This window comes from Oncorhynchus tshawytscha, linkage group LG12 (genome assembly GCF_018296145.1).
Source record: "Oncorhynchus tshawytscha isolate Ot180627B linkage group LG12, Otsh_v2.0, whole genome shotgun sequence".
Taxonomy (NCBI): domain Eukaryota; kingdom Metazoa; phylum Chordata; class Actinopteri; order Salmoniformes; family Salmonidae; genus Oncorhynchus; species Oncorhynchus tshawytscha.
Genome location: NC_056440.1, coordinates 56,932,891 through 56,945,913, shown reverse-complemented (window position 1 = coordinate 56,945,913; position 13,023 = coordinate 56,932,891). Strand labels below are relative to the sequence as shown.

Here is a 13,023-nt window from a genome sequence, read left to right as displayed (position 1 = left end):
GCCCTGACCATAGAGAGCCCTCGGGGTTCTCTATGGTGCTTTAGGTCAGGGCGTGACTCGGGGGTGTTTCTAGTCATTAGTACTTCTATGTTGGTGTGAGTATGGTTCCCAATTGGAGGCAGCTGATGATCGTTGCCTCTAATTGGGGATCATACTTAGTTTAGTTCTTTCCCACCTGCATTTGTGGGATGTTGTTTGTTTGTGTTTTAGTTAGTGCCTATGTGCGCTCAGTACTGGATGTTCGTTGATTCTTTGTTGTTTTTGTTAAGTTTCACTTTTGTAATAAAGTATGTGGAACTCTATTCACGCTGCGCCTTGTTACGCTTATGTATACGACGATCGTAACATAAACAAGCAAGTTCATACTACATCGCACAGTTCAGGCTTCATCTGATTTATCTATACAGAAACTGCACATCAAGCTCACTGAAAAAGATTTAACCTATGTCAGTCAATAAGTTGTTTAAAAAATGAAAAATAACCAACGTTTTGGTTAATCGCTCAGCACTACAGTACACTAGTGGTTCCAATTTTAACACTAACTTACTAGCTAGTGTATTAGCAAAAATTGTGATGACTAGCTAACCCCTTTAATCTGTGGTATCTAGATATTAGTGTTAGCAAGTAATGTTAAACACTAGCTAGATATTATTAATATTATTATTATTAGATGGCAGTGGATAACATAACTAGCTAAGACTAACTTGTATAAATCCTGATAATGAGGATAAGAGTTATGTGTAGCTGTGCTATACTAAATTGTCATATATTCCTCTTCTCTCCCACAGATTCCCATAAGGTCTCAGACTCCAGAATGGGAAATGCTTAACAAGAAAGAAACAGATGAAGACACAGAAGGGGACCATGAGACCCTATGTTAGTGTTGTATTTTTAAATAGTTAATCTGTTGTCAATTTATAGTCTGACTTGTAATGTTAAAAAGGGGAGAAAAAGACACTGCAATGTTGAGACAATGATAAACAGCTGCCTCTAATTGAGAACCAATCTAGGCAACCATAGACATACATAAACACCTAGATAGTAAACGACCCCATAAACCTACAAAACCCCTAGACAGTCCAAAAACACATACATCACCCATGTCACACCCCGACCTAACCAAAACAATAAAGAAAACAAAGAATACTAAGGTCAGGGCGTGACAGACAAGGTAGGGCTGGTATACAGAAGATAGCCCTATTTGCTAAAAGACCAAGTCCATATTATGGCAAGAACAACTCAAATAAGCTAACAAAAATGACAGTCCATCAATATTTTCAGACATGAAGGTCAGTCAATCTGGAAATTTTCAAGGGCTTTTAAAGTTTCTTCAAGTGCAGTCGCAATAACCATCAAGCACTATGATGAAACTGGCTCTCATGAGGCCCGAAGCAGGAAAGGAAGTCCCAGAGTTGCTTCTGCTGCAGAGGATAAGTTCATTAGAGTTACTAGCCTTAGAAATTGCAGCCCAAATAAATTCTTCACAGAGTTCAAGTAACAGACACATCACAACATCAATTGTCAGGAGACTGCATGAATCAGACCTTCATGGTCAAATTGCTGCAAAGAAACTACTATTAAAGGACACTAATAATAATGGGCCACTTTGAAGAATCTCAAATATAAAATATATTTTGATTTGTTTAACACTTTTTGGTTACTACATTATTCCATAATGTGTTATTTCATAGTTTTGATGTCTTCACTATTATTCTGCAATGTAGAAAAGAGTAAAAAAGAAAGAAAAAACCCTTGAGTGTGTAAGTGTGTCCAAACTTTTGACTGGTACTGTAAATGAGAAAAGATTCAACACTTTCTTCAACATATTTAGTCAATGAATGGTGGGTATGAAGACCAAAACATTCAACGTTGTGAGAAGATACCCCCTCCGCTATTTCACCAACCAAAGGCATTACGGTTACCATTTAACACCAGAGCGTTCGCCACACGTGGACTATCACTGAGCAGTGGTAAGTGTGTTGATATAATCTGGTAAGGGGTAATATATTAGGAACGATAATTGAATAATGTCCTGGATGTACATTTGGCCAGGTCATCATTTAAACCAACCTCTTCTGTTCCTGGGACAGAGCATCAATGCATCACACCCAAAAGTGAGAAAATAACTATTGTTCAACTGTGCAACTATTGAAAATAAGGTTGCATAATGATACATAAGGGTTCATCTTATAAGCATGTGTAAGTGCATTTATAAAGTGTTAACAACTGTAGGTAGATATTGGCTCACTATTTGGCAAACACTGACTAGTTATTGCACTATTTTGACCAATGTGATACAACTGTTTATTAATGGTTTATAAATGCATTTACAAATGATTAAATAATGATTCATAATGTAATTATAAACCCTTTATAAACCCTTTACAATTTCAACCTCTTAGTTATTTGTTACTGAAAAAATGAATGGGCTACTATCCTTGACTGTGCTGGACACTCCCTCTACAATGTTTTTTAAGCTCATGTCATTGTTTCAGACTTCCGAAATGTAAAAGTAACAGAATGTAAAATAATTTTGTTGTCCTGTATAATAAAGGATTTTCTGTGCACGTGGGAGTTTGGATGAGTGTTATTGCTGTATGCTTTGGTGAGATAGCCTTGTTAACTTGCCTAAAAAATACAAAAGGTTTTAGTTTTAGTCACGAAACCACTTAGACACCTATGCACATTATATGATAATCACCATCAATGTACCATTTGCAATCAGAATAATAAACATAAGCCCTCAAAAAACATAGACTATCAAATACACATGTTTATTGTGATAATGTTTCAGTAGTCTGCAGTACATTGTTTTGCCATACCAAAGTTCTATCTATGATAAGCCATACCAGATCTGATATACAGAAATGGTTATCTACGTCTCAATTCATTCTTTCAGCATAACGTATAGTTTGTTTATTGAGTTCATGTTCAAAGTTGAAAAGCAAGCTATAACTGCAGTTCCAATCCTCAGCAGACGCTATACCATCGCACTTGTCAAATCAAGTCTAACTGCTGTCCCGCTAGTAAAAGAGAAGGGAAAGAGAAAATACAATTATAATTATAATACATACTTCATTTCAAATACTATATTCCCAAATATTTGTAATTGATTGAGCAACGGTAGGGTGAAGCTTACAGGCAGGTACAATAATCACAACTTTTATCCTTCACAGTTATAATAAACAGGTATTCCTAAACTAGCACTTACTGCAGTTGTAGAGACGATTGATCCGCAGAATATCAATGGGGCTCATCTGAGTTGCCCTGCCAATAACTGCATTATTGTCAGGGATTGGAAGAATGGTGGGCTGCCTGTTCCTGGAGAAGGCAAACCTGGAACCAGACAACATAGGACAGAAAGCTCTGAAGCTATCAATTGAAATTAGAGGATGACATGAGTAGACTATGAAAGGGAAAAGGATTTCTCTCATTTTAGCCATGTAACATTCCAGCTGTTATCGCATTATAGAAAACCTTTATATGAATTTCTTTAATTTACCTTGAGTAGTGCATGACAGAATTATAGTCATAAGGAGTCCCCAAGTTAATCGTGTTGATCTTTCTGAAATTGAATTCCATTCCTAGGATGGAAAATGTATGATAAATCATTTTCTTACACAGTATAATAACATTCACTCTTGTAAAGAAATGTTTTACAGATGATTATGAATAGTGTAAATGCATATTAATTGTAAAGCTTATAATTCTTCTCAATCCTTCTCAATGTTTCTACATGTTTACAAATAATGAAATACTTATGTATTATTATTATAATCAAATAGTAGTGCACTATAAATAGTTTAATAGGCTTTCCCATTAAAGTTATAAAAGTGTTACTAAGATTTCTTACTCAAAAGGGGCAGGAAGAATATTGTGCACAATCTAAATGATTATTTCCCTATGAAATTATGTTAAAAAAAACAAGTATTATAAAGCATTATAAAGCACTAACCAGGAATAATGTTCTGCATCAGGATTTGAACATTGCTATCCCGGTCACTGCGTGTTTGCTCATGGTTGAAGCCCAAGGCATGCAGCAGTTCATGCTGCACCACAGACAGAAAGACACATCCGTTCCTACTCAGAGACACGACCTGGCCATTGCCCCGGCGTCCAATAAACGAGAAACAGCTACAAACAAGGGTGCATACGGAAGACAAATGTAATTTCTAAAAGTGATAAAGTATTTTTTTTATACAATAAAACAGTAAAGTAAATTGTCACAAATAAGAGCGGCAAAAGACAAGCATAACAGGCCTAGTAATGTAATGTGCAGTGGTCATACCCTGACTGAGACTGGATGTCCACAAAGTCTCTCTGATTGGTTCGGGGAAAGAATCGGATGCAGGTTGATGCAGCAAAGGTTTGCAGCCCGCCTTCAATTACGGACCTCTCCCGGGCCGCTGCTCAATGGAGCAATAAGAAAGTCAGAAACTCTATAATCACAGGCACACACAAACACACACACACACACACACACACACACACACACACACACACACACACACACACACACACACACACACACACACACACACACACACACACACACACACACACACACACACACACACACACACACACATATACTATAGTAAAACCAAACCATTAGGCTCAGCATAAAATTGTTTCAGAGAACAAAATACTTACAGTATTGATTAGAGATCACAAAGGGCACGTAAACGTTCCCATCAGAGGACTTCTGCCACTTGCATCCGCGAGCTGTGCAGGGGTCAGCGTTCATGAACCCAGTATCCACTGCAATGTCCCCAAACATGACTAGTGGCTCATCAAGTCTTTGTCCTAGAAAACAACACCAAGTGAAGGTTATCTGCTATCCATTCTTGATGTCATTAAATATAGAGTAGGAATGTACAGGCTTCCGTACCAAGATTTCTGTTGGCCTTCTCAATGAGCGTTGAAGCAGAGTATTCATCCTCCTCAATGCTGTTGGTGCCAGTGCCGTCTGTGGAATGGAATAAAAAATGTGCTTAAATGCAACTGTGTCCCTAATAACTCATATTTTAATAAGATAATATATGTAATTTACATTATAACAATGAATGATTAATAAAAAACTGATTTAGTTTATGAAACATGATATTTAGATGACACAATGTCCAATACAATGTCATGCAATAGCTCAATGTTTATAAATACAGGATGAGCATACCAATGTCCTCTTCACTCCATTCATATGAAGCTTTCTGTATGGCAACAGCAGAAGGAAATATGTACAAATTTGTTTAAAACGCACATAATTCATCATCATGCACAGCTGTTTCTCAATAGTCTCAGATGGACCCTTACCCCTGTAGATCGGCCCTGAACTGAGCAGAGAACAGCGATGAAAATGGACAGCACAAAGACAGGTGCCATGGTGAAGGACTGCAGGATGCCCAGGATCAATCTGTTGTGAACATGATAGACCTGCAGTTTATATAATGTCGGCTGACAAACGCTGTCATTGCTCAGAATACTGGTAAATTGCAAAATAGCCTTAGATGTTGACCAATTCAACCAAAGTCTTGCTTCAAGATGTTTAAAAAGAAGTGTTTCTCACATTTTGGGGACTGTGGTTTTGTGATGTCTTGCATACATGTCATGGGTAATTAATAAGATAAATACAATACAACTGTACTAGAACGGAAGGGTGCCATTGAACTAAAATATTGAAAACAATTAAATAAGAGCTTGCATAAAGGAATAAGAGCACTTTTTAAAAATTTATAAAGCCCTTTTTACATTAGCAGATGTCAAAAAGTGCTAAACCTCAAACAGCGAGCAATGCAGATGTAGAAGCACGGTGGCTCTGAGGGGTGGCCAGTCCTCTAATGGCTGTACCAGGTGCAGATTATAACAGTACATGGTCATTAAGGCCAGATGTTCAAATGTTCATAGATGACCAGCCGGGTCAAATAATAATCACAGTGGTTGTAGAGGGTGCAACAGGTCAGTACATCAGGAGTAAATGTCACTTGGCTTTTCATAGCCGGGAATTCAGAGGTCAAATCAGCAGGTTCGGTAGAGAGAGTTTAAAAAAGCAGGTCTGGGTCAAGGTAGCACATCCGGTGAACAGGTCGGGGTTCCATCACTGCAGGCAGAACAGTTGAAACTGGAGCAGCAGCATGACCAGGTGGACTGGGACAGCAAGGGGTCATCAGACCAGGTAGTCCTGGGGCATGGTCCTAGGGCTCAGGTCCTACAGGAGGGGAAGGAGAGGGAGGGAATTAGAGGGAGCATACTTAAATTCACACAGGACACCAGATACGGTTGAAGTCAGAAGTTTACATACACTTAGGTTGGAGTTATTAAAACTTGTTTTTCAACCCCTCCACAAATTTCTTGTTAACAAACTATAGTTTTGGCAAGTCGGTTAAAACATTTACTTTGTGCATGACACAACTAATTTACATAATTTGAGTCAATTGGAGGTGTGCCTGTGGATGTATCATGGGAAAATCAAAATAAATCAGCCAAGACCTCAGAAAAAAAAAATGTAGACCTCCACAAGTCTGGTTCATCCAAGGGAGAAATTTCCAAATGCCTGAAGGTACCACATTCATCTGTACAAACAATAGTACGCAAGTATAAACACCATGCCGTCATACCGCTCAGGAAGGAGACACATTCTGTCTCTTAGAGATTAACGTACTTTGGTGCGAAAAGTGCAAATCAATCCCAGAACAACAGTAAAGGAAATTGAAGATGCTGGAGGAAACAGGTACAAAAGTATCTATATCCACAGTAAAATGAGTCCTATATATCGATATAACCTGAAAGGCCGCTCAGCAAGGAAGAAGCCACTGCTCCAAAACCACTATAAAAAAGCCAGACTACTGTTTGCAACTGCACATTGGGACAAAGATCGTACTTTTTGGAGAAATGTCCTCTGGTCTGATGAAACAAAAATAGAACTGTTTGGCCATAATGACCATCGTTATGTTTGGAGGAGAAAGGGGAGGCTTGCAAGCCGAAAAACACCATCCCAACCGTGAAGCAGGGGGTGGCAGCATCATGTTGTGGGGGTGCTTTGCTGCAGGAGGGACTGGTGCACTTCAGAAATAGACACAAAAAAATAAAAGCTGACATAAATCATTCTCTCTACTATTATTCTGTCATTTCACATTCTTAAAATGAAGTGGTGATCCTAACTGACCTAAGACAGTGATTTTTTATTTGGATTAAATGTCAGGAACTGTGAAAAACTGAATTTAAATGTATTTGGCTAAGGTGTACTGTATGTTAACTTCCGACTTCAACTGAAAGACAGGATAATTACACCAGATATTACAGACTGACCCTAGACCCCCGGCACATAGTCTATTGCAGCGTAGGTACTGGAGGCTGAGACAGGGTGGGTCGGGAGACACTGTGGCCCCGTCTGACGATAAGGCCAATCAGGTAGGATATAAGCCCATCCACATTGCTAAAGCACAGCCTCCTCACACCTAGAGGGATATCAACAGACCAGGCTGTGTACAGCCCACAAAGATGTCCTCCACCGCACGAGCCCGAGGAGGCGCCAAACCAGACAGGAAGTTCACACCAGTGACTCAACCCACTCAAGCGATGCACCCCTCCTAGGGACGGCATGGAAGAGCACTAGTAAGCCAGTGACTCAGCCCCCATAATAGGGTCAGAGGCAGAGAATCCCAAAGGAAAGGGCAACCGGCCAAGCAGAAACAACAAGGGCAGTTTGTCAGTCCAGTGCCTTTCAGTTCACCTTCACACCCCTGGGCCAGACTACACTCAATCATAGGACCTACCGAAGAGATGAGTCTTCAGTAAAGACTTAAAGGTCGAGACTGAGTCTGCGTCTCTCACATGGATACAGTAACAAGATTTTTCTCAGGTGGGCATTCCATATGCCCCATGTCTGACATTTGTACTTGGACAGAAGAACCAATGTTTCTGAGGATGCTTGTGGAGATGTAGTTTTGAAGCAGTGAAGTGGGCCATGCCATGAAGAGCCTTGTATGTGATTACAAATATTTTGTAGTATATTTTGATCCTATGATTTACTGGCAGAAAAATCTTTAAAGAACTAATTATGGGGTCTCATTATATGGTCACTTGAGAACTTGGTCAGTAACACCATATACAAACTCTATTGCAGTCCAGTTTGGAGGTTACATAGGTATGAGTGAACGTTATGCAAAAATGTCAGATGCAGATGGCATTTGGCAGGTTGAGCCTGTTATGCAAACTCCCAGAAAGTGGTTTATGTTATGAAATCACTGTTGAAATACTACCCTTAATGTTTGTCTTTGTGGTAACTGTTGCCTAATGTTAACAGCAAGTCTGAACACATACAGTGCCTTGCGAAAGTATTCGGCCCCCTTGAACTTTGCGACCTTTTGCCACATTTCAGGCTTCAAACATAAAGATATAAAACTGTATTTTTTTGTGAAGAATCAACAACAAGTGGGACACAATCATGAAGTGGAACGACATTTATTGGATATTTCAAACTTTTTTAACAAATCAAAAACTGAAAAATTGGGCGTGCAAAATTATTCAGCCCCCTTAAATTAATACTTTGTAGCGCCACCTTTTGCTGCGATTACAGCTGTAAGTCGCTTGGGGTATGTCTCTATCAGTTTTGCACATCGAGAGACTGAAATTTTTTCCCATTCCTCCTTGCAAACAGCTCGAGCTCAGTGAGGTTGGATGGAGAGCATTTGTGAACAGCAGTTTTCAGTTCTTTCCCACAGATTCTCGATTGGATTCAGGTCTGGACTTTGACTTGGCCATTCTAACACCTGGATATGTTTATTTTTGAACCATTCCATTGTAGATTTTGCTTTATGTTTTGGATCATTGTCTCTATCAGGTTTTCTTCCAGAATGGTCCTGTATTTGGCTCCATCCATCTTCCCATCAATTTTAACCATCTTCCCTGTCCGTGCTGAAGAAAAGCAGGCCCAAACCATGATGCTGCCACCACCATGTTTGACAGTGGGGATGTTGTGTTCAGGGTGGTGAGCTGTGTTGCTTTTACGCCAAACATAACGTTTTGCATTGTTGACAAAAAGTTCAATTTTGGTTTCATCTGACCAGAGCACCTTCTTCCACATGTTTGGTGTGTCTCCCAGGTGGCTTGTGGCAAACTTTAAATGACACTTTTTATGGATATCTTTAAGAAATGGCTTTCTTCTGGCCACTCTTCCATAAAGGCCAGATTTGTGCAATATACGACTGATTGTTGTCCTATGGACAGAGTCTCCCACCTCAGCTGTAGATCTCTGCAGTTCATCCAGAGTGATCATGGGCCTCTTGGCTGCATCTCTGATCAGTCTTCTCCTTGTATGAGCTGAAAGTTTAGAGGGACGGCCAGGTCTTGGTAGATTTGCAGTGGTCTGATACTCCTTCCATTTCAATATTATCGCTTGCACAGTGCTCCTTGGGATGTTTAAAGCTTGGGAAATATTTTTGTATCCAAATCCGGCTTTAAACTTCTTCACAACAGTATCTCGAACCTGCCTGGTGTGTTCCTTGTTCTTCATGATGCTCTCTGCGCTTTTAACGGACCTCTGAGACTATCACAGTGCAGGTGCATTTATACGGAGACTTGATTACACACAGGTGGATTGTATTTATCATCATTAGTCATTTAGGTCAACATTGGATCCTTCAGAGATCCTCACTGAACTTCTGGAGAGGGTTTGCTGCACTGAAAGTAAAGGGGCTGAATAATTTTGCACGCCCAATTTTTCAGTTTTTGATTTGTTAAAAAAGTTTGAAATATCCAATAAATGTCATTCCACTTCATGATTGTGTCCCACTTGTTGTTGATTCTTCACAAAAAAATACAGTTTTATATCTTTATGTTTGAAGCCTGAAATGTGGCAAAAGGTCGCAAAGTTCAAGGGGGCCGAATACTTTCGCAAGGCACTGTAGTTGCGAAGGCATGCAATCTGGCCATAGGTATTTTCAAGTTAAAAATACAGAAGGGAAAATATATTGCACATTATGGTGTCATCAAACCTCTACCATGTGAAAGATAGCAAAAAAAATGCAAGTGAATCTCTTCAGTTAATTGCACATTGTTGTGGTTTAATTGCACACCCACATGAATAAACTAATTCAGCCAAAACTCAGGCTTTACTGTCCCGAGATTCTCTTGATCTTGCACAAAAAATATATATTAAATGTACAAATAAAAGATAGAAGATACATTAAAGATCAAATAAAAAATCTATTGAAAACAGTTACGTTTAGCTTGTTAAATAATGCTGAAACCTAAAGTGTTGAGTATAAATGTAAAAAATAAACAGAACTGTACATAAAGTAATAGTCAACAAAATATGCATATTTGAAGCGTTTGTTCAATGGTCATAACTTAGCTTGATGACTTGATGAGCCACTAGTCATGTTTGGGGACAAAGCTTGTCTTTGTGTTGGAAATGTACTGCACAACTACACACATTTGGATTGGCAATTATCCTGTTTGCTGCTAACAATAATTACCTAAAGAAGCTAAAACATCAATCTAATAATCAACCCACAGGTAGGGCTTTTATGAATTGTTCTCAATCAAAAAATCCATTGGAAGTACATAGTTGTACACTTTTCAAATGAATGGGCAGTGTTCCACCTCAACCCCTCCCCAACTCCAACCTACATTCTCCAAGCACTCAGGTGACCATTTAAAAAAAAAGCATATAATTGTGAGCAGTTCCTTTAGAATCTCTGAGCAAAACAATAAGAAAGTTGTTACCTACCAGCTTGTTGATGTCTAACTACCACATCAACACTGAGCCATTTAGTGTATGTTTGATTTACAACCATAAGCCTATCAAAGCCACAATTGCATCATGTCTGAGTTTTTGTTCATTATGCAAAGCGAAGTAGATAATTATGTAAATGATGTCACTGTGGTTAAAATAACTGTTTCCATTTGAATGTCCTTCTGTTACATTTTTGCATTACATTTAGCCGACGCCAATGGCAACAGCTAGTCTTACTGGGGTCCGACACATAACGAAAAATACATTACAGACCAAAGACTTTACAATTTACATACATTTAAAAACATGAACATGTAGTGCGTGTCTGTGCATCTATCAGTTACACATACAGGTCAGTACATACACACAACAAGTAGGTCACATCAACTTTAAGGCACTGCATCTTAGTGCTAGAGGCATTACTACAGACACCCTGGTGTGAATTCAGGCCGTATCACAACCGGCTGTGATTGGGAGTTCCATAGGGCAGTGCACAATTGGCCCACCATTGTCTGGGTTTGGTCGGTATAGGTCGTCATTGTAAATAATAATTTGTTCTTAACTGACTTGCCTGGTTAAATATAAAAACATGGGGGAGAGGCATTGTGAGGTGTTGCTTTATTTGTTTTTTGAAACCAGGTTTGCTGTCTGTATAATACTGTACGTTTCCTTGAATTTGTTCTGGACCTGGGGACTGTGAAAAGACCCCTGGTGGCATGTCTGGTGGGGTAAGTGTGTGTGTCTGTGCTGTGTGTAAGTTGACTATGTAAACAATTTGGAATTTCCCACACATTGTTTCTTATAAAAGCAAGAAGTGACACAGTCAGCCTTTCCTCAACTCTTAGCCAAGAGAGACTGGCCTGCATAATATTAATATTAGCCCTCTGAATACAATCAGATGTGCTGCTCTGTTCTGGGCCAGCTGCAGCTGAACTGTGTCTTTCTTAGCAGCACTTAACCATATGACTGGACAATAATCGAGATAAGATAAAACTAGAGCCTGCAGGACTTGCTTTGTGGAGAGTGGTGTCAAAAAAGCAGAGCATCTCTTTATTACGGACAAACCTTGACCCTTCTTTAAAACCATTGAATCTATGTTTTGACCATGCATGACAGTTTACAATCTAAGGAAACACCAAGTCATTTAGTCTCCTCAACTTGTTCTGTTAATGAAATTTTTACAGTGCTTGCTGAGGCTACTGTCTGGATTGGATTATGGTTCATAAGATGTGGAGTCATTGTAGCCTATAAAATAAATGTAGCCTACAGTGTAGTAGCAGAACAGCTAGAATAGAGCACAGTATAATAATAACGATTAACGGTTAAGAAAAAATCTGCATAGAGAAAATCCTGTCACCCAACTGGGGATCCCACCCCTAGACTTATGATCAAACCTTGTCATTACAGTTAGTTCCAACACTACCACCTTACTGGACCAATTGAGAAAAGGGTTGTGTTCAGTATGGAGAAAATGTTTTGAAACAGTGTGAAATGGGGGGGGAAACTGAATTTGTCCAATAACGAAGCAATATTCTGCAGCAGGTGGCCCAACATAATTGTATTGCTTTTGTACTTTACTCTCAACTGCAGAGATGGCCAAAAATATCATTAGCCCAGCGTTTCCCACACTAATCTCAAACATCACAAAGTCAAATTTTCTTCCGCATTGGGCACCATAACTGGAAACCATATTAGGGACTATACCATATGAAAGTAACACGTCGTTATCCAGGAAGTAGCCTTATAGTTTTTTATCTTTTGAAGGCTTTTTGAGTAGTATCCAACGGGTAGAAACATAGAGCAATGGTCTTCAACGCAATTTTTTCTTTTAAAGCCATCTGGCCATTGTAAATTCATCCACAAACACAAATATACACTGAACAAAAATATACATGCAAGATGCAACAATTTCAATGATTTTACTGAGAACAGTTCATATAAGGAAATCAGTCCATTTAAATAAATTCCTTAGGCCCTAATCTATGGATTTCACATGACTGGGAATACAGATGTGCATCTGTTATTCACAGATAGAAAGTAGGTGTGTGGATCAGAAAACCAGTCAGTATCTGGTGTGTCCACCATTTGCCTCCTGCAGCGCGACACATCTCTTTCGAATAGAGTTGATCAGGCTGTTGATTGTGGCCTGTGGAATGTTGTCCCACTCCTCTTCAATGGCTGTGTGAAGTTGCTGGATATTTAAAGTTTTAATGTCCCATGCACAAGTACAGTGAAATGCCTTTCTTGCAAACTCATAACCTAACAATGCAATAATCAATAACAACATA

At 39.1% G+C, this 13,023-nt stretch overlaps 1 protein-coding gene across 1 annotated transcript; it reads right to left on the bottom strand.

Moving 5' to 3' along the window:
• Positions 1 to 2,755: 2,755 nt before the first annotated feature.
• On the bottom strand, positions 2,756 to 5,445 carry LOC112232246 (high choriolytic enzyme 1). Its single transcript, XM_024399075.2, has 9 exons — positions 5,314 to 5,445; positions 5,177 to 5,210; positions 4,892 to 4,969; positions 4,654 to 4,806; positions 4,289 to 4,406; positions 3,956 to 4,134; positions 3,503 to 3,584; positions 3,212 to 3,336; positions 2,756 to 3,023 (listed from the first exon to the last, which is right to left on the bottom strand). Exons 1-9 carry the CDS (start codon positions 5,380 to 5,382, stop codon positions 2,998 to 3,000), a joined length of 864 nt encoding a protein of 287 aa, XP_024254843.1. The 5' UTR covers positions 5,383 to 5,445; the 3' UTR covers positions 2,756 to 2,997.
• Positions 5,446 to 13,023: the final 7,578 nt, after the last annotated feature.